Here is a 19,756-nt window from a genome sequence, read left to right on the forward strand (position 1 = left end):
AATCATACTTCTCACACTAAAAGCTTCTCTTTGCTGACATTTCTCCCCTTATCTGAACCAACAGTGACCTTGATACACCATAAGTAAAATTAAACTCCACTTTGTTTCTCACCTGATGCAAAATTGTAGGTTGTGAAGGCAGAACAGCTTGCAGCACTTACTGTCTGTGCACTTGTTTGTGCCAAAGAAGGAGGAGAAAAAAAAAGAGAAACTAGATGCTAAATTTGTAGGAGAGGATGGTTGGAGAAAAGCAGACGGGAAGACTTGTCTGTTCCGCAGAGAACTGAAGATAAATTATAAAGCCACAATGGTGCTGTGCTGTGTCTTAGTGCTGCTGCTTCTATTTTTTGCACAAACTCTACAACACTAGAAGATTTTGTGCTGACAGGAGCGCACATCAAGTCGGCTGCAGCAAAGAGATTTTTGTCTCGTTGACTTAGATTTAAAATCTTATTTGGAGCAGCTAAATCAAGCCTGAAGTCATGTAGTGTGCACCCTGCTTCGGCTGCCAAAAGTGTGTGCGTTATATTTGGCAAAGTGACGCTTTTAGATTAAAAAGAACACAGACTTACCGGTTGAGTTTTTCTTGTTTCAGCTCCAGATCTGCTACAGCGATCAGCTGATCCAGCTTACACTTGGTCTCTATGATCTCCGCCTCTCTGGGTGAATAAGTCCCACCCTCCTTCTTACGCTGATGGAGCCTGACATGTCAACAAAACAAACTGTTAAATTACAACGGTAAACACAGAATACAAAGGTATGAAAATATCCACAGCCAATAGCAAATACTGACATTTTTACAGGAATTTGCACACGGCATGTTTTTCTAAATTTGGTAAATGTAATAACATTGGCAAATAAATGAATGCCTGGTGCAATCTTACTTTACTGAGCAACAGAGGATGATGATGATTAACACAGCCAAGAAGAAGGACAGCAGTACACCCAGAATGATCTGCTCATCTCTGGTCAACAGCCCATCCGCTACAGAGAGAAGGAGAGACATTAAAGGAAACCAACAGACTCCAAAGGTTGGGTTTTGTACTTTTTTGTTTGGTGTAGCTCAATACAGTCATCCCCTGTAGTAATACCTGAAGTTTTGACAAGCTCTGAGTATTCAGAGTCTGTGTATTGGCCATTAATGTTAGTGGCTCTGAACCTAAACCTGTAAATACAAAAGAATAAACAGTCCAGACTCAGCATCACATTTTTCTAAAACATACATTTACAACAGATAGGTTTTAGTGTGGCTGAGTGTGTGTAGTGCACTCACACATAGAAAACGTTAGACTTCAGAGGTCCATTGCAGAAATGTTCAGTGTTGTTCTCCTCCAAACAATTATCGTTTTCTCCGATCACGTAGGTCCCTTGCATAACTTCTTTTTTCGTCATTGTTGACCGGCTGTCTCCAGGCACGCTGCCACCACCGCTCTGTGGATTCATATGTGATGCCCTGTCCCCCAAAGAGCACGACGGATTGGGGAAGCCTGCATCAGTCAGGTAAGGGGCAGGACGAGTAAAGAATGCAGTCCTCCAGTTGGTTAGGTTCTCCATATCCTTCACTGTGACAGGGTAGAAGTTAGAGAGGAAAGGAATTGCAGAGGGACTGAGTCATATTTCCGCTGACGTTAAGCCCCCCGGCTTTTGCTTACATTTTGTTTTTTGTGAGCTTAGGACAAAGTGACGTACTGTAAAACATGATTTCACTTGAGGCTTATAACACAAAAAAGACAGAGACCCAAGTGTATTCAACTAAAAGTGATGGCTGTCAATGTTTTTTAAGAGTCATACCCGATGACTCGGCCACGATGACCTGAATTTTTGTGATTGGTCCATTGTCGTCACTATAGAAACAGGCAGGCATGCGGATGGTGATACTCCTGTGGGTTACCATGGCAACCCCTCCATGGCCCATCACTGCCTGGGGTCTTTGGGTTGGCTTGGCCGGGGCTGGAACACACCCGCGTGAGCACACACGGGAACACACACAGAGGTTGTCAGGTGAACACCGTGTGTGTGAAGATGCAGTTTTAGTCTGTTAGAGTAACGTACAAAACACAACAAACAGGCCGATGCTCTGAATAATAGCAAAATTGCCCCTCTGCATTATCAACTCCCCTATAATAACAGTGCTCTGTTACATTTGCTGTGTCTGAAAAGGCCTCCATACTGAGAAAAAAAAAAAAAAGTGTGCAGTGACAATTCTCTGTCTCACACTATCCTGCACCGCAGCAACAAGAAGGAGAGAAACACTCCTGAGCATTGCAGAGCGCAGACAAGAAAGAAGGGCTTGTACCTTTGATCCCTGTAGTTATGTGGACACGTGGGCTGGGTGGGCTTGTGCCGGCCCCGTTCCTCGCTGAAATCTTCAGAGAAATACAAAACATCAGGAAAAGAGGACAGGACACAGAGAAGACAACGCAATTATAGAGGATGAGCGTATTGAAAGGGCTGATGGCTCGTCTGTCAGGTGTGTGATCAGTGAGTGTCGTGTGTGTGTGTCCTCACCTGTATGCTGTAGTTTTGTCCTCCCTTTAGGCCTTCTATGACCGCCGCCACCGTGTTATGCTCTCCTTGGGTGATAGTGACGCTGACGTTCTTTACCAGCCGATCGTCGTCGTACACGTACACAAAGTAGGCAGTGATGTTGCCATTGGGCGCCTCAGGGGGGTTGAAGGTCACCCTCAGACGGTTCACTTCCTCTGGAACAACTGAGACGGTCACATTCTTGGGAGGGTCTGTTGGTTCTGGGGACAGAGTGAGGACAACACAATAGTTAGAATTTGGTTGTATTGACAGTTTGACAGCAGCTGATACTACTAGATGAAACTTGCCTTCCTCCAGGGTTTGGAAGTCAATCGGTCCGACGGCTTTTCCATCTCTGGCAGCGTGCTCCAATGGACCCGTGAAGGCAGTGACAGTCACAGCGTAACGAGTGAAAGCCGTCAGGTTAGTCACAATGACGGTCATCAGCTCTCCAGGAGCCCGCACTATTGAGATGTTCATATCGGGACCATGGACCTGACATAACAGCAGAGTTCACCGACACATTAATACGTAATTTCATATTGGATGCATTTAATACACCACATGATAATCTGCCCTTAAGCTGCTACTGCTGTTTTATAACCCTAACCAACATAACGGCATGTTGTTTTTGTTCTCAGAGCATCTGTGTTTTCCGGTTCGCTGGTGACATGCTAATATTTGTGACAAATGCAACCCGGTGAGGTGACCTGCACAAGATATGAAGTCAGTCCAGAGAGAACAGCTGGAGCGTCCCACGCAATGTAAAGGCCGCTGGAGGTGGGGGTCACTTGTAAGCCGCGGGGAGGAGCGTCAGGGTCTGAGGGGAGGAGACGAGACAAAACACGCAGCTAAAGATGTGCCGTTAACTGGAACGCAGTGGCTCAAACTGTGTGTGGCTGATTCATTCATCAAACAAGACTTAACGAAATCTAACCAAATAAGGTATCGTTTATCACTTTGTCCCCAGACACTGAATTAACACACTAAAGACTTCCCTGCATGCATTAGTACTACCAGGGGAGGTCAGTTATTTAATTACTACAGCGCATATGATTATGTTGATTACGATGATTATACTAATGCAGGGCATGACAGTGGTAATGTGTCATTACACGGCACTTGTGTGTGAAGAATTTTAAGGCTGTAATTGTTCAATCATGGCACCTTCTGAGGTAATAATAAGCTGCATTTTGCTGCGTTAACACACCGATGTTACTTGATGATTCTATGTAATTAGCGGTGACCACTTGGTCCACCCTCTCTTTGAATGCTTGTTGTTAGATGTTGTCATGTGGTTCCTAAATGGCCCTTTTATTTTTGGCTGGTTTTGGCCTGAGGTGAGGTATGTGCCTGTTAGATCAGTGCTGTGTGGGACGGCTGTGGACAGTCAGCACCTAGTTGATCACTGAAGGATGATCTACTGCTGATCTGCTGTATTTGGTGTTTGTTGTTTTATGTATATTCTTTCTAATTCTGTTGTCATATGCGCTTGCAACAATACCTTCCTACACCTGATGACAAAAAGACTAACAGCAGGGTTTGAAAAGACAAAGGCTGAGAGTGGGAACAGTATAGTGCTGTAAGGATGCGACTGCAGGATAATTTCTATGATACTGTAACCAATGAAGACATGAGGAATTTGTCCTAATACAACGACTACACTGAAGTGAAGCTGGTGAGCACGTATGTGTTTTCTCAAGCTGCTAATGAAACATCAGACAAGCTGTGTAGAGGCCCTGACTAACTGCCAACTCTTCTCTGGCAACACAAAAAGGTCATATCATCACTGTGATGTTCCTACTTCCAGCGAGGGTGGTTGCATAAATCCACTGTGTGTATTCTCCGACTCCGGCGTTGGTCACAGCAGCCACTTTGAAGCGGTAGTTTCTGTATTTAGCCAGCGATTGGAGTGTGACGCTGTTCTCCTCAGAGCCATCTGAAGCATTTACTGACACCGTGACATCAGAGTCCACGCAGTCTGAGGCCAGATCGTCCTCTGGGGTCGGCTGAGCAGCAAGTGGCATGTTTGATTCACAAGCAGTTGAAAGCAGCTGTGCAACGACGTGGTACTCTTTCAGCAGGCCTGGAATGGAGAGCGGCCGAGCCCAGCTCAGTGTCACATTGTTAGGTGCGACCTGAGAGATGGTGAGGGAGCGAGGGGCAGCTGGGACTGCGCGGAGAGAACGAGGATTCAATCAATTATTCAGTCTATTTTAAATTAGAAATTCACTGAAGTCACAGGGAGTAGCTTCAGCTGTGCCTGAATGTGCAAAATGCTTAACACAGTACAATAGGACTGACTACCTGATTCAGAAAGTGTGAAAGCTGTACAGTTTACTCTGTCTCCCGGTCCTGCAGAGTTGACTGCTGCTACATTGAGTGCATACTCCTGGTCTGGTGAGAGCCCAGTCACTGTGTAGTCTGCCGTGTGAGTCTGGTGGGTGAAGGACTGCGAGTCTACCTCCACTAGAATCTCATAAAACAGGATCTGCCCATTAGGGTTGGCTGGCAGCTCCCAAGACAGCTGAATTGAATCCCAGCTCACTCCTGAGCAAGACAGGTTCCCCACAGCATCAGACACTGCAAACAGAGCGAGAGACATGTGACACAGTGATTTTGTTATTTTAGCTTTAGCTTTAGATAGAATTCTTTATTAGGGACCAAATTTAATTTTAAAGTTTGCCATTGTTTGATTTATTACACTGATCAAAAGGCTGCTACACACATATGGTCTTTGCACAGGATACTGAGTTAATGGAAACTACTGTTTGCAAATGTCCGTATGCAGACAAACGTGACCTATTTCTTACAGTATTAAATATCCTGCTGTACACATTACGCAAAAACACAAAACAAATAGCTTATCTTAAACTTATTACAATTTCAACTAACATTTATTACCAGCTTTTATGTATTTTTTTTCTAGCTAGTAAGTCTGCCATAGGGAAGTGCTGTTCCTCGGAGGAATTTTACTCCTGCTTGTTGTACACTGCTCTCGACACTGCTAAGCCTTTATCGCAAATGACAAACAGATACAACAGTAAAAAAAAAGAATCTGCCGCTTGCACGATCTCTATTGCCTACATAAACTACATGTGAATGGAAAATGCTTTATGCTTCTTTTAGTGAAATTATTTGACTATTTGAATTTTTTTCATGTTTCTTATGCCTTTGTCTATAGGACATGAATTGACTGCAAGGTGTCATCATGCCACCACAAATATGTTTGCGTGTAATAAAAAAAAAAAAAATGGGGTGGCCAACGAAAATGAAAAACGGGGCAAAAAATTTTTAAAAATTATTTTCTTTGAGTTATAAGTAGTGATGCACGATATTAAAATTTCTGGCCGATACCGAAATCTGATATTAAGATTTCTGATGTTGCCGATGTCGATATTCAATTTTTGTTCATACCGAAAAATGAGTATAAGAAGCACTGTGAGAATGTGAAAACTATTCAAAAGAAAGCCATACCAAGTTAGACCACAGGACCCTTTAAGTCAGGGGTGTCGACATCCGGTCCTCGAGGGCCGCAATCCTGCATGTTTTAGATGTTTCCCTCTTCCAACACACCTGATTCAAATGATCAGGATCGTTATCAGGCTTCTGCAGAGCTTGATGATGAGCTGATCATTTGAATCAGGTGTGTTGGAAGAGGGAAACGTCTAAAACATGCAGGATTGCGGCCCTCGAGGACCGCAGTTTGACACCCCTGCTTTAAGTAAAAACATCTGTGAAATAGCAGAAATATCAAATGTAGAGACAAAGGCGCTAATGTTAGACAATCATCGGTTTTTCACATCGGCTAAATTTGTTCATCGTACAATATCGATATATCTGAAAAAACACTAATATTAGCCAATACCGATGTGGTCGCGATATATCATGCATCTTTAGTTCTAAGTATTTTAAGATTGTTTTTATGCATGTAAATTAATTGCTTGTGTTTTTTGTAGGTTATTATGTTTGCAAACCTGCAAGTGTTTCGTTATGAGCATACAAATGTGTGTTATTGTATATCCTCTGGGTGAATAAAATGCATACTTTACCTGACTCATTTGTTGTGAAGGTCACAGGACTGCTGAACTGATCCCCGTGGCCCATTCTGGTGTAACTGTACACGCTGATCTCATAGGAACTATGAGGCCTGAAGCCTGAGAGATACTCTGTGGTCGACGAACTAGAGGAATTCTACAGTTGTTCCCACACACACACACACACACACACACATGCATGCACACACACACAAAATATACATGTGAGATTAAATCATCCAGTCTTGATTGCTGAAGTGGATAATATCTGTGTATCAGCACACATATGTGCACGAGTGTGTAAGTATAACGTTACTGCTGAGTGGCATCTGGAGTGTGAAATTAGCTGCCGTCCCTGTGTACCTGTACGGAGTGGGTCTGTGGAATGTGTGTAGGTGTGTGTCTTATTGTTATTGTGGAGCAGCTTTCAGTGTGTGAAATTAACGGTACCCGATGTGTGACGGTGTGTGTGATGAGGTCTCGGATCCGGAATCCGTACTTTATCACCACTCCATTGGGCTCCAGAGGAGGCTCCCAGCTCAGCCACACAGAGACTGCCGTGTGGTTGTATATAGTCAGGTTACGGGGAGGGGACATGGGGCCTGAAACACAAAGTTAGGCAGATGGAGAAGACGATAGATGACCGAGACATACAGAAGGCCATTACTCATTAGAAACTTGGAGAAAATTTAAACCTGCACCAAAACTAACCGCCTTCATCAGTGTGTAACTGCAGCAGCAGATAAGGCCCTGAGCCTTTGCGCGTAGAAGCCGTAATGGTGAGATTGTAAGCTGTGTATGGAAGGAGGTCAGTGAGGATGAACGAGGTGTTGGGGGTGTGTGTTGTGTTGGAGCCCCCGGGGCCAAACAGAGTGAGGGTAAACTCTGTTATCTCCCCGTTGGCCTCCAGAGGGCGTTGCCACACCACAGCGATGGAGGATGAAGACAGGTTCCTAGTGGACACTAGCAACGGAGCAGAACTTGGAACTAAAGAGAAACACACCCACAAACATGTCACGGTCGCATAAAATAAACACTTCAGAAATAAATGTTTGGGTAGATAAACTCACTGTCTTCCTTGGTCCTCAGGTACATTGTGCTGGTGTGGTTGTAAGCAGCGCCAGCATCAGTCGCTGGAGTAACAGTAACCACATAAGGGAAATACTTCCTGAGCCTAGTGAACAGGTAGATATTTTCACTTGTCTTGTGCTTGGTCGTTTTGTTGACAGCTGGAGTCCCTTGGCTGGATGTGTCTGGGGAGATGCCAGCCTCCTGGAGGGTGAGCAGGTAGAAGGGACGACCGTTTGGCTCCAGGGGAGGGTCCCAACTCACGATGATGGTCGTGGAGCTGAAGATCTGAGCTGACAAGTTTCGGACCGAGTCACTTGGCACTGAAGGAAGAGAAGAGTAGAATGGTGTTACTAATGGTAACAACTAGTGGCAAGACCAGTTGTGAGTCTTTCATTGTGAGTTTACTACATTGCGAGCCAACAAATTAGGACATCAATCAACCATACACACTCTGACACACCAGGAAAAAATGAACATCGTCATCGCCATCATTCTATCTTTCATACTTATTGTCAGCATTGTTGTAGTTTACAAAATCAGCAACAACAGCACATCAAGTCGAACAATACAGCATGACATTACTTTACCAACACAGAAACACAGCAAAGTAAAACAGTACAGTAAACAGACACGGAGACAATAAAATCAACAGCCCATTCTGACATATACAGAGGCACTTGGGAGGGAAATTTGCACACTGAGAATCTGGGATTGAAAGCGAGAAAGACGAAGAGAAATACTCATCCTGTCCATCGACTCAGCTCCTCTGGAAATGGTACACAGAGTAGGAAAAAAAAAAAGGTGGGGAGAGATGAAGGGGAAATGGGAGATAAAACTCGAGAGATCCATAAGATGAATGAGTAGGTGTGAGGGGGCCAGGTGTGTGTGGGGGTCTGAGCCCAGGGGAGTGAACCCCTGCTGGGCTTGGCAGTGCAGGAGAGACAAGGTGCCCTGGAGGTCCGGAGCCTGGCTGAGAGTGGAGCAGCTAGAGCACAGGTAGAGATACAGGGTCAATACAAGCAGTAATCATTCAGGGACAGAGAGTACTTCACAAGCGAAATGTCAAAACAACAAAAAAAACCCCAATGTATGTGACAAAGTCAGTGGTGGCTGTCTGCACCATTTTTCCCAAAATCACATAAAAACAAAGAGATCAGTTTTCTAAACTCTTTTACTGAGCATAACAAAAAACAGAACTAATTATTTTCTGCATATACACATTTCAGATACCATGGCAACAATGTAATTGGTGCATGAACTAGTCTGAACTTCTTTAGGGTTTTTTTTTTCCCCTCCATGTCATCAAATTGTAAGTGGCTCTGTTCTCTCTTTCCCTTGGTTTTTTTAATCCCTCACAATTTTCATCAAGCACAAACTGGCTGTCTTCAAAGCACAGTGTCACAGGCGACCAGTTTGCCAGACTGACAGTTATCTCCTTTCACTAACAGGCTGAAAGCTACATTTTCAATCGCAGAGTTTTTATGCAATTTTTTTTTTTAAAGGTGGGAGAGTTTTGAAAAAAGTGTGCCGACTGGCCCTCCAGTGGGACTCTGAATCACTGTGTGACACTATCTAGCGTCGCTTGAAGTACTTTTATGTGTATGCGTATTTACTTTATCTCATTTGTATCGTCACTGTATGTGTCTGCTGGTGTTTGAGTGTGTGCGTCTGACTGACCGTCCTCCGGTAAGAACACAGTTAGTGGCTCGGACTGGACTCCTCCGTCACCCTGTATGGTGTTAGAGGTCATCCACAAGGTGTGTTCGTATCCCCCAATCAGCCCAGTCAGAGTGTAGACGAAGGGTGAATCAGGGGAGGCGCGAGCAGGCAAATCTGAAACGGGAACCCTCTTAGGAGAAAAAAAAAAAAGGGCAAGTTATTTTCATACACTGACGCAGACACATAAAAACAAGAGCATAATGTGTGCTAAACGGGTGACAAATGAGAAAACAAAACCAACATTAAGTGTCTAAGTAAGGTGTTGGTCCACCATGAGCTATGAGGCAGCATCTACATTTGTCATGTTTCTCACTTCATTTGTTCAGTATTGATTTTTTGGCTGTTTTTTTCAGAGGCACTGGAGAAAGATGTAAACACAACATTGACATGCTTTTACCTTATACAGCTGATACGGGGAATGTGTTAGCATCACTTAGTTATTTACAGACTGAGTAAACACAAAGCTACATTTAGCTTTTATTAGAATTGTGTTGTCTCTGTTCAACAAATGGAATTCCAATCTGATCTTCGTCCTGAGACAAAGATGAGTTTTTTTAGTGGCTAAATGCTGAAGAACAGAAACTAGTCACTGACTTTGCATATTTGCTGTTTGGTGAGTATTTTAAGCTCATAACAGCTGGAGACAAGGTTAAGGACATTGATGAGAATGAGCCAAAAACAGAAAAGCTGCTCAATGCAAAGTTGCTATGATTACGCTAATTTCCCATAACACAAAGTCATACAACCTATTTTTGATTTAAACTTGCTGATCTGAGCAGCTTCAACATGTGAACTGTTTGTAGTCTTTATATGGGTGCATGTGCCTCACCTTCTCAGCTACACTGTTGTTGTAAGAATAGTAAATAGTGAAGTGTACAATGATCCCATTGGGTTCAGTGGGTGGATACCACATCAAGGTGACAGAGGAGGCCGTCACGTTTACTAATGTCACATTCTGTGGCGGGTCGAATGGCTCTAAGACCCGGAATAGACAAAGAGATTACAGTCAAAAAGTCAGGAAGAGAAAAAAGCATCATATAAATACATAGTAAAACATTATTGTGTATGTGAGCACAAAAAGTTATTTAATATTAAATTAGTAATTAAAAATTCAATTATTATGAAAACAATTCTGTAGTATTTATCCAGTACCTGCAGCAGTGGTGGTAAAGCTGATGTGGATCAGCACTCCTCCATCTCCCAGTCTGGTCCAGCTGGAGACGGAGGCATTGTAGCGACTCTCTGAGTCCACATTAATAACCACTGATGTGCCTGTCACATTCTGCTCCAGCTCAAACGTCTCATTCCTAACAGAGAGAGCAGCCGTTCATGCTGCATTATGTTTGTGCTTTCTTTTTAAACTTCTTACTGTCAAACAGGCAGAGTAAAGCAGATTTCAAAACTCACCAAACTCTGACAATGTAGAAGAGGATGTCTGAATTGGCTTCAAGTGGTGGTTGCCACGATAGCTCTACCTTATAGTCTGACAGCTTCCTGGTTTTAAGGAACTGAGGAGCAGTGCTTGGAGCTGAGATGCAGGAGAAACACTTTCCAGTAATATTTGACAAAGCGACTTATCAAACTGGTAACAAATGGTGAATTAATTACAAAAATATTTAGCACTGTGCAAGTCAGGAACTCAGACGTCTCAGAGGAAGACACCAGGCAGGAGCAGAGCGTCGCCCTAAAAAGGAAAACTGGTTAGTTGTAATGATTCAGCGCTTCTCAGTCCTGGTGGAAGACACGAGCGTCACATGGGATAAGATCCCTGTGATGCAACATTGTTACCATGAGCTGAAACAGAGACACGTAGCTGAGGAAGAAAAGATTTAATCAGATGCCCTTCGAACTTGTCAGCCAGTCATGATGTAATCGTGCAGTGTCCTGGAATTGAAAACAAACCCTCCCCTTTTCTCTTCCCCCTTCGCCCGTCCCTCTCACCATCCTCAAGTGTGGTGATGTTCAGTGGCTCACTGCTGTGGTTTCCTGGCCCGACCCGTGTGTGCGCTTGAACCGTGACACGGTACTGTGCGTACTTCCTCAGATGCGTGATGTGGATGTAGTTGTTCTTGGAGGTGAGGTTCAGGTAGTGAGTGGAGTTCCAAAGCTCCAGACTGTATTCAATAATGACCCCGTTAGGCATCAGTGGAGGTTGCCAGGTCACGTTCACCTCACTGGGACTCACTGCATCATAGGCGAGGCCATATGGAGGACTGCCTGGCACTGGAGAAGGAATAAACACCAGAAAAAAGCACAGTTGAATTGATCCTAAAAACCTTTCATATGTGTATTTTTTCAAAGGTGGGTGCATCCGTCAACGCACCATCTTCTCCAGACAGCAGCCACAAGGTGTCTGACATTTGGTTGCCGTGGCCGTACCGCGTGTACGCCTTCACAGACACGTTGTAATAGGAGAATGGTTTCAGATTGATCAGAGTGACTCTGTTGGTGGTTGTATTAATCATTGCAGAGAAGGATTCGTTCTCATACAGGACCTCATAACGCTGGATCATCCCGTTAGCTCTCTCTGGTGCAGACCAGGTCAGCGTGGCAGCAGAGGGGCTGGTGTCAACCACGGTGAGGTTCACAGGTGGGGAGTCAGGTTCTGAGGGTGACGGACAGGAGAAATTAACATGATTAATGACATGAAGTTAAAAAGTAAATTACCTTTCAGGCTGTTGATGAACTAGCAAATAATCTAATAGTGACAATTACGGATGTGAAAGTGACAAATGAACTTGAATTTCTGATGGTACCCAGGTGAAAGTAGTCGAATAGCATGAGAAGGTTTGTTGTTCTGATGCTCAACACTAATGTGGACTTTGTATTTTAATGATCAGTTATCTAATCCATGAAAGTCACACAATTCTTTTAACCGTTGCATTTATGCATGAATACACCGTGAGTGCTCATCACATACCGTCCTCTAAAGTGAGAACAAAAATGTCATCGTCCTCAGACAAAGAGCTCTCTCCCACAGCTGTAGATGCTGCTACACGCAGCTTATAACTTGTGTACTTGTCCAGATCTAAACATTACAAAAAAAGAATTTATCCACATTTTGGTTACAATTATATTCACTGCAAAGAAAACATGCACATTGGTTTGTATATTTGTGTACACAGAATGAACACTCTACCTGTTATTAATATGTCGGTACTGTTAGAAACCCACTTCAGTGCCATGTTAGTCTGCAGTTTGAGACCATAAACGGTGTAATGTGTAATCCGTCCATTGGGATTGAGTGGCGGGACCCAGCTCACCCGGATGGAGGTGGAGCTGATGTTTTCATACGACACGTCGAGCACTGAGCTGGGGACTGAAAGACACGCACAGTGCAAGACATCATTAAAGACGAAGGAATTCTTAATGATTTTGCATCTTTGAAATCCCTTTTAACATGTTGTTGTGTGCGCACCCTGCTCCCTGGTCTTCTCGGTGATATCTGTAGCAGGACCTTCTCCCACAGTGGTGGAAGCAGTGACCCTGAACGTGTACTCAGTGAAGGGATTCAGATCCGACACCAGGTAAGACAACTCCTCAGACAAAACGTCCAGCACCTCCTCTCTCACTGTCACACCTGCAGCATTCAGATAAGCACAGATTTATAAACTAAATGAACGGTGGAGACTTTTCAGAAGAATCCGAGCAAAGCCAAAGTTAGGACAAGCAGTGTTTACAGTTAGTACTCTCCCACCTGTAGTACCAGACACTGCTGCGCTGCGTGTTGAAAAGTGTCCTGTAATTGAAGCGTCATGTGTAGACAAGCGGAGCTGGCCTGGGGTCAGGGCCAAGGGGGAGGAGTCTGAAGTCATACCCCCAGCTTGTGATTGCTTTGTCAGCCAGGGTGGAAGTGTAGCAGGTGGCACAGAGGTAAGAGAAAGCGCAGAAGTTGCAAAGACAGTGGAGTCAGTCGACTGAGTGTCTGCGCTGTGAGAGTCGTAAGTGGGGCTGGGCTTGTCAGTGGCCATGGGGTCAATGGTTGGCTGAATATTGGTGTTAGTGAAGAGATCAGTGCTTCTGAGTCTGGAGTCTGTGGAGCTGGAAGCGGTCGCCTCAGTGAGCAGCGTGCGATCAGAAACGGTGGCCGTGAAAGTGGTCGGGGAGGTGACCGCACTGAGTTCAGCATCTCTCTTACGTCTCCCCGGATTGTTAAGAGCATCTGGAGGAAGAGTCTCCTCCTCATATAAACCAGTTGTATTCTGAAAGACAGAAAAAAATCCACAAAAGACACATTTATTAATTTTATTTTTGTGTATTTTTCATATGTATTTATACTCCAAATTAAGTCTTTGATTTGTTCTCGTTAAGTGCTGTGTAAAGCAGTGCTTTTCATTCATTCTGACTCATCAGCTCTTGAAGCAATTACTACTTGAAACAGCAGACATCAGCAGACAACAGACATGGCTCCCTGTTTACAGATGTAGATGTTTTTATCATCATCCCAATGATAGAAATTTTAATGGTGGAAATGTTTCAGTTTACATGGGAGCATTAAAACATGAATAGAGAACCCTTGCAGCACAGTGTAATGCAAACCACAGTGCCAGCTGGTTTAAAATGCTACCTTTTAAAATTTTTATAACCGAAAACTGTCAAAAATTATAGTGTTTCTGAACCCAGTGTTGATCTTTGAGGCTCTGGTGGTGTGTATTTTTCAAAAATAACATACTATAAAATCTGATGACAGAGCTTCTCATCATTTTTTGACAGTTCTAGAAGGACTGTACTTATGTTCACGATATTATGTGCATCACCAAAAGCGGGGTTTGAAGCTGTTTACTCAACATTTACAAGGTAAAATCATGTTTCTGCAGGTCTACAGGGTCACATATGTTTAAAATGTCCAGCAAGTCTATGCATGATTGACAGTCCAATTTATTCCAACATATTCAACAGAACTGACTCAGGTTTTCATATTGATTTGTCAGCAGTGCTGAGCTGTGCTGTTTAAAGGTATGGAGGCAGCAGCATCTGGTTTACCATTTCTCCCGTGAGGGTGATGTCCTGCAGCAGAGCTTCATCTACCAGGACCAGCAGCCTGTACTGGGTAATGGGACCGTTGGGCTGTGCAGGGCTCTTCCAGCTCACACGAATGGAAACCGAATCTTCAGCGATTGCCACCAGGTCCTGCACTGCGCTGGGTGCTGCTCATACAAACACACAGAGTTACACACAGACACACAAGAACACAAATCACATTCATAATCTTTTGGACTTTCTAGTCTTTTTTTTTTTTTTTTTTGGACAGTTCTTCGGTTGTGTGTTCTTAATGCCCCCGAGTGCTGTTAAGCTTGTTAATTTATTGTTCTAATTAGGTTTATGGCGACATTAGTTTGAGTGTTCTCACCTTCAGCTGGCGTAATTATGTCATCGTGGGCTGCTGGTCCCGTCTCTCCAGCTGCTTTTGCCCGGACGGCTATTCTGTACTTGGTGTAGGGGGTCAAACCAGTAAAAGCAAACTGCATGTCTGATGTGCTGTTCTCATACAAAAAACCTGGAATAAAGATAAAAAATAGAGACCTGTGTTAATTTTTAGTGTGGGTTATGCACGGCTATGTGTGTGTCTGTGTTTTTGAGTCCATATTCAACAACCTGTAGGTCCGTATAAGTAGAGCACGTAGGAGAACCTTCCTGTGATGATGTTGGGAGAGTTCCAGGACACAGAGATTGATCGAGACGTCATACTTAATATCGAGAAGTTTTGTGGCGGATCTTCTGGAGCTGCATACATAAATACAGAGATGATGCAGAGATTTATATTTTTCTTTCAAGCTGAACAAAAGATGCATAGTTTTTTTTTTACTTCTGTGCCATACCGGATTCTGGCATGCGGACCATAGTGGAGGCTATCTGTCCCTCTCCATCAGAAGTGAAGGCAGACACCTCGAACAGATAGGCAGTGTAAGGTCGTAGCTGATCGACTCCTACTGATATGGGCACACTCCAAGCGGCCGCAGGGGGCACGGCGGAGAGGGTGACGGGTGGAGACGATGCCGTTATCTCCAAGGGACTGGGAGTCGCACGAGACAGGATATCAGCTGCATCCTACACATGTAAAATCATAAAGCACACACACAAAAAGAAAAGGATTTAAGAAAAAAAAAAAAATAAAGCACTTTCTCAGCTTGTGTTGTACAGATGGTCAGGCTTGTGCCTCGGTACTATCTGTAATCCTGACAAAAAAACAAAATGCATTTCACAGTTCAGAAAACAAAGGGTGAGAGAATGATGCAGTACATTGCAGTGAGGCAGCGCTCCAGTCATGATGTCCTCTGCATTGACCTCCAGCATTCGGACGGTCTGCCCCGTGCGAGCATGCTTTGCCTTGACTGCAAACTTGGTGATGAGGCCGTTGATGCGGTGTGGCAAGTACCAGGTGACCATGACGGAGGTGTGGTTCTGAGCGTACGCTGACAGATTGGTCACCAGGCCGGGGGCTGCAGAAAATACACACAAATATTAAATGAATTCCAAACGAATGTGCGTGTAAACTATTGTTATTTTAGACGTTGAGATCAGATTGCAAGGGTGTGTGCATGTGCATGAATACCCACGGGACTCAGCTGTCTTTATGTATAAAGACTTGCTGAATTCTCCTGTTCCAGCTGAAGATATAGCAGCTACCTGGAGAGAGAGAGAGAGAGAGAGAGAGAGAGGGACATAGTTGCTAAGCATTGCTCAGAATGAATAATTCATGCTCCTGTCAATAGAGCAGTTACCATGTCCCAGTCAGGCACTAATCTCAGACAATGATCTCATCTGGAACAAAGTGTTTCCGTAGAGGTGATTCAGTGATCCCGGTGACCAACAACAACATAGCCATACAACAAACCCTGTATGTTAACAGTATGTAAACAGATCACAACACAGTTACCTGAGCCCGAGGCACATCTTTGAATTTCTCAGCGATTTATATACATCAAATGAAAGTGGATGAAAATAAACTGTGCGTGAAGTGAAATATAAAGAGAAAATGAAATAGCATTTTAAGTCTGATTATCCGGCTTGTCACAAATTCGGGAGTGAATGCTAACTCAAACCTTGAAAAATGTAAATGTATTCATCTTTCATTTCCTTCATTTTCACACAGCAGTGCCGTGCGAAATACCTGACATTTCAAAAAAAAAAAAAACAAAGACCAAAATCAGTTTAGTTTTGGCATAGTTCCTATCTGAGATCAGATATCCTCAGACTTTCTTCCATTTCTCTGTCACCTGACTCTGACACCCACCTCCCCTGTTCCCAATTCCCCAATCAGCCCCTGCGTATTTATAACCACCAACTCGCCACTGTTCTTTGTCAGTTCAGCACTTATACACCACCTTAGTTCCTGTTGTTGTTCTGCTTTTGCTTGTTCATTTTTCTTCCTGATTTTCCATAAGATTGCTTTAATAAACCACCTAAACCTTTCTTGCCTGCCTGGTTGTTTCTGCACTTAGATCCTTCCTCCTCCTCTCATCCTTGTACAAAACAAGCTCGATTTTAGTTTGGCCATCAAGCATTTTCTGTTTTATCTAAACAATTTTACTTATTCAGTGTACAATTGGCAATATGTCTTAATGCAAGCAACTGGGGCGCATTTGTAGTGAACGAATAAAACACAGCAGTCTAATGTTAAACAGACGGCACAATATCACAACCTCAGAATAAAACAACAGGAAATGTGAGTTGAATCAGTTTCTTTCTGATTTGTTCACTTTCAGCTTCATACGTACAATTGCTCTTTGGGGGCTACTGAAATAAATGAAACTGTGCAAGCGTGATATGTCACTTGAAAATCACCAAATCTCAAAAGAACAATTACTCTGTAAGAAAAAAAAAAGTTATTTTTTTTATCTGTGTCTCATATTCAGCTTTCATGATTCAAAACAAGAAATATTCTGGCAATGGATTTTACAGGGAAGATTCACTAACTTGAAACAAGACTAAACAGGACTGACTTCTGCATTTTTATCACGAATTCAGCACTTGATTGGGAAGCAAAGGCATTTGTGTCGCAATACACTATGCAATTCTTTGTGGTCATTCAAAAATAATGAGTAAATAATAGACCACACATAACTTTTTTATTCTACCATGTGTAGGGTAAAGGCTGAAGACGGAGGGGGAATGTGCTCATGAGCTCAGCTGTGTGCAGGGTTTAGTGGGTCAACTCCCTCCCAGGTGAGGTGTAGTAATATGATACATGCACTCATAAGCACACACACACACAGGCAAATACAGCATGAGCAGGTATAATCAGTGTGTGTGTGTGTCGGTCTCTCATAGTCCATTTGTATGAAGGTCATTGTGGGTTAATGAATTCTGAAAACTAATAAGCATGATCACATTCAAGCTCAGTGACAACAGACAGTGGAAAGAGACGTGGCTGATCCATAGATCTGTTTACCTGATTAATAATGCAATCAGGAATCAATTACCAGTATTCAGCCAGATCAAGAGAATAGTCTGGTCCTGCGGGATCTCCATGACATAGACACATCCACATGATAAGACTAAAGGGCATTTTCCAGGAGTATGTTTGCTTTGAGATACACACAGCTTGCTTGTGCTTGAGTGTACTAAGTATGAATATTTAACTAAATACACACAGATACCCAACAGTAGTGTTAATCTTACCAGTGACGTATGTGTAGAATCCCTACAGGACAACTTGTTCTTTTTTTATCTTCTCTGCTCTTTGTTCACAAAGGTTCTATTGATTGAATACGGTCCCTCAAGCTTTTACATTTTTACGCGCTTGTCAAACAAATTTCTGCAAACACCAATGAAATGGAAATGAAGTTTCGATGTCGATTTCTGCATTGCGTATCCTACCTTGATGTTGTACGTAGAACCTGAAGTGAAGTCAGTGAGCAGAGTCTCTGGTGCATCCGGTAACCTCATCACCTGTGAGAAAACGGGATCGGGGTAGGGACACACCTCCTTGTACCTGCAAGTATAAATCATTATTGAAGTTCATCACATCCCACTTAACAAAATCCAGTTATTTACAAACAGTATGGGGCCGAATGAAGGAGAACAAGATTTGCTTTCTGTTAGATTCAACTGTCAGTGATGGAAAGCAACTTTTATTGCATTTAAATATAGTTTTAAGGTGTAAACCTACTTCACTATGTCTTAGGCGATGCTATCTCATTTTGTACTCCACTAGATTTATCCAACTAGCTAGCTCAAGCTCTTTGTATATTGGTTGATTATATTGTTAAAACCCGAAGCATCGTGGAGTGAATGGAATCTAGTCAGGTGGTTATAGACAACAATCGAGTCTTTAACAATAAAGACCAAGAAAAGAAAATCTGTAGCAAAATATTTCAAGCCTTTTTCAGAATTTGCTTAAACCAACCTTTTCAGAATTATGGTGCCTCTTTTATTCTTTCTCGCATCAAGAATTGCACTATTGGGGAATATATATTCAACAAGTTGACTAAAATGAAAACAGGTTGAATTATTGCTATTGCTCCGCCAGTTGAGGTTTTTAGGTTCCCCTTACAAGATTTTTTTTGCAGGTTTAAACTCCCCAACGGTTAGTAAAGAAATAAACTCGCAACATAAAATCTCCATGTACATCAACAACAAGAATATCCTACTCATGTACACTGATCAGCTGCAACGTTAAGATCCCCTGCTGCCAAAACAGCTCTGATTTATCAAGCTATGGCATCCACAAAACCCCTGAAGGTATCCTGTAGTACCAGGCAGCAAGGCATGAGCAGCAAATCCTTAAGCATCTCCCAGATGCTTGATGCTGATTTAGATCTGGATAACTTGGAGGTCCAGTCCGCAACTCTTTGTCATGTTCCTCAAACCACTCCTGTGCTATTGTTGCAGTGTGACAGGAAGCATTGTTCTGCTGAAAGAGGCCTCAGCCATCATGGAATACTGTTACCATGAAGAGGTGTGTGTGGCCTGCAACAGTGTTTAGGAAAGTTTAAGGTGTCAAAGTAAGATTCAAATGACTGCCAGAATTCAAAGTTTGCCAGCAGAGCATCAAGGCATCCTGTTGCCATCTCTTACCCAGGTAAATTACATGCACTCAGCTGTCCATATTATATAAAAGAAAACGTGATTCATCAGATCAGGCCGCCTTCTTCAGTTGCTCCATGGTTCGGTTCTGACGCTCACACACTCTCGACAGGGGTTCAGTATGAGCACTCGGACCACTCTGCAGCTACTCAGCACCATAAGCAGCAAGCAGTGATGCTCCGTGTGTTCTGAGACCTTTATATCATAAGTAGCAATTAAGTCTTCAGCAATTAGTTCTACAGCAGCTCCTCAGTGGGACTGAACCACAGGGGTCTCCTTCGATCTCAACACATATCTATGAGCCTTCAGTGCCAACGACTCTATCACTACTTCAGCAGTCGTCCTTCCTCGGAGGACATTTGGTAGGTACTAAC

The 19,756-nt window shown here is 43.3% G+C and overlaps 2 protein-coding genes across 2 annotated transcripts in view; both read right to left on the reverse strand.

Annotated features, from left to right (window-relative positions):
• The window catches only part of ptprq (protein tyrosine phosphatase receptor type Q), a 45,535-nt gene that overhangs the window by 9,832 nt on the left and 15,947 nt on the right, over positions 1–19,756 (reverse strand). Inside the window, exons 21-48 of the mRNA XM_008283500.1 lie at positions 18,174–18,288; positions 15,911–15,980; positions 15,594–15,793; positions 15,173–15,401; positions 14,949–15,077; positions 14,704–14,850; positions 14,337–14,500; positions 13,051–13,555; positions 12,772–12,933; positions 12,493–12,672; positions 12,274–12,381; positions 11,677–11,958; positions 11,295–11,576; positions 7,634–7,954; positions 7,275–7,550; positions 7,014–7,165; positions 6,579–6,720; positions 4,834–5,109; positions 4,331–4,699; positions 3,237–3,346; positions 2,835–3,021; positions 2,509–2,747; positions 2,297–2,366; positions 1,792–1,950; positions 1,274–1,562; positions 1,092–1,165; positions 885–984; positions 573–701 (exon numbers count right to left, since the gene is read on the reverse strand). Coding sequence (XP_008281722.1) covers positions 573–701; positions 885–984; positions 1,092–1,165; positions 1,274–1,562; positions 1,792–1,950; positions 2,297–2,366; positions 2,509–2,747; positions 2,835–3,021; positions 3,237–3,346; positions 4,331–4,699; positions 4,834–5,109; positions 6,579–6,720; positions 7,014–7,165; positions 7,275–7,550; positions 7,634–7,954; positions 11,295–11,576; positions 11,677–11,958; positions 12,274–12,381; positions 12,493–12,672; positions 12,772–12,933; positions 13,051–13,555; positions 14,337–14,500; positions 14,704–14,850; positions 14,949–15,077; positions 15,173–15,401; positions 15,594–15,793; positions 15,911–15,980; positions 18,174–18,288 — 5,466 coding nt within the window. The remainder of the gene's footprint in view (positions 1–572; positions 702–884; positions 985–1,091; positions 1,166–1,273; positions 1,563–1,791; positions 1,951–2,296; positions 2,367–2,508; positions 2,748–2,834; positions 3,022–3,236; positions 3,347–4,330; positions 4,700–4,833; positions 5,110–6,578; positions 6,721–7,013; positions 7,166–7,274; positions 7,551–7,633; positions 7,955–11,294; positions 11,577–11,676; positions 11,959–12,273; positions 12,382–12,492; positions 12,673–12,771; positions 12,934–13,050; positions 13,556–14,336; positions 14,501–14,703; positions 14,851–14,948; positions 15,078–15,172; positions 15,402–15,593; positions 15,794–15,910; positions 15,981–18,173; positions 18,289–19,756) is intronic.
• Positions 7,910–11,135, reverse strand: LOC103358514 (phosphatidylinositol phosphatase PTPRQ-like). The gene is made up of 6 exons (XM_008283513.1): positions 11,108–11,135; positions 10,761–10,926; positions 10,506–10,660; positions 10,183–10,328; positions 9,312–9,483; positions 7,910–8,619 (listed from the first exon to the last, which is right to left on the reverse strand). The coding sequence occupies exons 1-6, from the start codon at positions 11,133–11,135 to the stop codon at positions 8,375–8,377; spliced, it is 912 nt and encodes a 303-aa protein (XP_008281735.1). The 3' UTR covers positions 7,910–8,374.

The sequence above is a fragment of the Stegastes partitus genome, unplaced genomic scaffold (assembly GCF_000690725.1).
Source record: "Stegastes partitus isolate 25-593 unplaced genomic scaffold, Stegastes_partitus-1.0.2 Scaffold315, whole genome shotgun sequence".
Classification (NCBI taxonomy): domain Eukaryota; kingdom Metazoa; phylum Chordata; class Actinopteri; family Pomacentridae; genus Stegastes; species Stegastes partitus.

Excerpts from the sequence above, each read along its gene's own strand:
- LOC103358514 (XM_008283513.1), bottom strand. The coding sequence starts at position 11,135 with ATGTTGCATCACAGGGATCTTATCCCAT. Across the intron at positions 10,329-10,505 it reads CTTTACCACCACTGCTGCAG|AGCCATTCGACCCGCCACAG; the intron begins GTACTGGATAAA and ends TCCGGGTCTTAG. Across the intron at positions 9,484-10,182 it reads ACAACAGTGTAGCTGAGAAG|AGGGTTCCCGTTTCAGATTT; the intron begins GTGAGGCACATG and ends TTTTCTCCTAAG.